Genomic DNA, 1,903 nt, shown 5'->3' with positions numbered 1-1,903 from the left:
GCCCCTGGGGGGGCCAGGTCAGGGGGTGGGGGGCAGCTCAGGCCGCGTCCCCACGAGGGGGAGGATGACGGCACCTCGCGGCCGCCGTCTGAAGGCGAGAGGGACCGGGCGGCACCGCAGCTTCCTCGCTCCTCCCCTCCTCGCGGCCACCTCGGTCCCCTGTCCCCAGCTCGGACGCGCGGCTCCTCTCGCTGCCCACGGCCTGGCGACAGGAGCGTCCTGGGCGCGAGCATTTGGTGGTGGTGGTGTGGCCGAGGGCGGTGCTCATGGTGGGCTAACTCCAGCCCGGAGCGGGCGCTTGCCCGGTGAGACCGGCCCCCGGACGGGAGGTGGCTGGGCACCGGCTCTCTGGACTTTTCCCACGAGATGAGGTGTGACCGACGGCCTGGCTGAGGCACCGGCACTTCCCTGTGGGGGGCCGTGTGCACACTGGCCGGGCTGGGGTCCCTCCGTCTTCCTGTGAATGACACTCTTCCGTCTTGGGCTGGGAGTGTCCCTCCTTGGCTCATGTAACACCTTATCCAACTGGGGGGTGGCGGTGGGGGTTGTCACTCTCGAGTGGGGACAAGTACCTGCAGAGACCCCTTCCACTCCCCTGAACCAAGAGCAACCCCCCTCGTCTTGGTGGGGACCTCACAGCCAGGGCTAGGGTGCCACCAGCGCCCAGGTCGCCCCCTTGTGGGTGAGTGACACCCTTCGGGCTGCGGGAGGAGTCACAGGCTTTCTGGAACAAACCCACACAGCAGGGCAGCTCTGATGTCCAGAACGTGGGTGGGTGTGCACATGCGTGTGCATGTGTGTGTGTGCACGCATGTGGACGTGTGTACTCTGGACCCCACACCCTATGCAGCTCGTTTGTGCAGTTTGGTATCAGAGAGAACGGGTGGGAAAGTGAGCAACCTGTCTGACTGGTGTCAGCACAGCCTGGGCCCCGCGGGCTGGCCTGGGCCCCGAAGAGATGCCCCCTGTTGAGATGCCCCCTGTCGGGCAGGTGGGGCAGGGGGCAGGTGCAGGGACCCTCTGGGAAGCGAGCTCTCAGCTGAGACGGGCCTCACGTGCGGTTCTGCGGTCACGGGGTCCAGGTCATACCGCAGCCCTGGCCTCTCCGCATCTGTTTCCCTGAGTAACGGCTCTGTGGACAGCCGGGCAGCGTGTGTGCGCCCGACGTTCCCTGAGACGTCAGGGGACTCAGCTCGGAGCTCGCACGCAGGGGGTGCCGGGAGGGTCCCTGAGACTGGGCTGTGGGGGCGGGAAACGGAGGTCGAAGAACCAGCTTCCTCACTGTCCCTACAGGCCCAGTTTCCTGTGTTTCCTGAAATGGCACAGGTGGGGGGGTGTCGGGGGGACTGGCCGGAGGAAACGGGGAGATGGGGGGAGGTTGGCTCTGTCCTTGTCTGTGCCGTGCTGATGGTGGGAGTCACTATGGCAGCCATTGTCCCTTCTAGAGGAGAGGGCGTGAGCACACGGGGGTGCTGCCGATGGAGGCCCCAGGGCCCTGACGGAGCCGCTTCCCGGGTCCTCCCTGCAGGTGGAGGTGATCAAGAAGGCCTACCTGCAGGGGGAGGGGGAGGAGGAGCCGGAGGAGGGAGAGAACGAGGAGAACAGCGAGGACGGAGCGGCCTCCCCCCGGATCGTGGGCCACAACATCTACATCTTAGCTCACCAGGTGCGCCCTCCCCCTCACCCCCCTACCCCCGCTGCCGGGACCCTCGCCGCGTGCCCCTCCCTCCTTCCCGGTGTCACCCAGTTGGGCTGGCTCTGTCCGTGCAGGGGGTTCCCGGGCACTAAGGGCCGCCTGGCCGAGTGCTGAGTTCCAGGACACTTCCCCTCCCACGGTGCTGGGGTCACGTCCCTGGAAACCCCCCTCCCCCCTCGCCCCACTTCTAGCAGCCGCCAGGGACTC

At 67.3% G+C, this 1,903-nt stretch overlaps 1 protein-coding gene across 1 annotated transcript in view; it reads left to right on the top strand.

Moving 5' to 3' along the window:
* ITPR1 (inositol 1,4,5-trisphosphate receptor type 1) overlaps positions 1–1,903 on the top strand; it is a 227,042-nt gene that overhangs the window by 199,386 nt on the left and 25,753 nt on the right. The window contains 2 exon segments of the mRNA XM_015568305.1: positions 1,368–1,381; positions 1,430–1,666. Of these exon segments, the coding sequence (XP_015423791.1) occupies positions 1,368–1,381; positions 1,430–1,666 (251 nt within the window).

The sequence above is a fragment of the Myotis davidii genome, unplaced genomic scaffold, assembly GCF_000327345.1.
Source record: "Myotis davidii unplaced genomic scaffold, ASM32734v1 scaffold663, whole genome shotgun sequence".
Taxonomy (NCBI): Eukaryota; Metazoa; Chordata; class Mammalia; order Chiroptera; family Vespertilionidae; genus Myotis; species Myotis davidii.
This window is presented reverse-complemented; position numbering and strand designations above follow the sequence as displayed.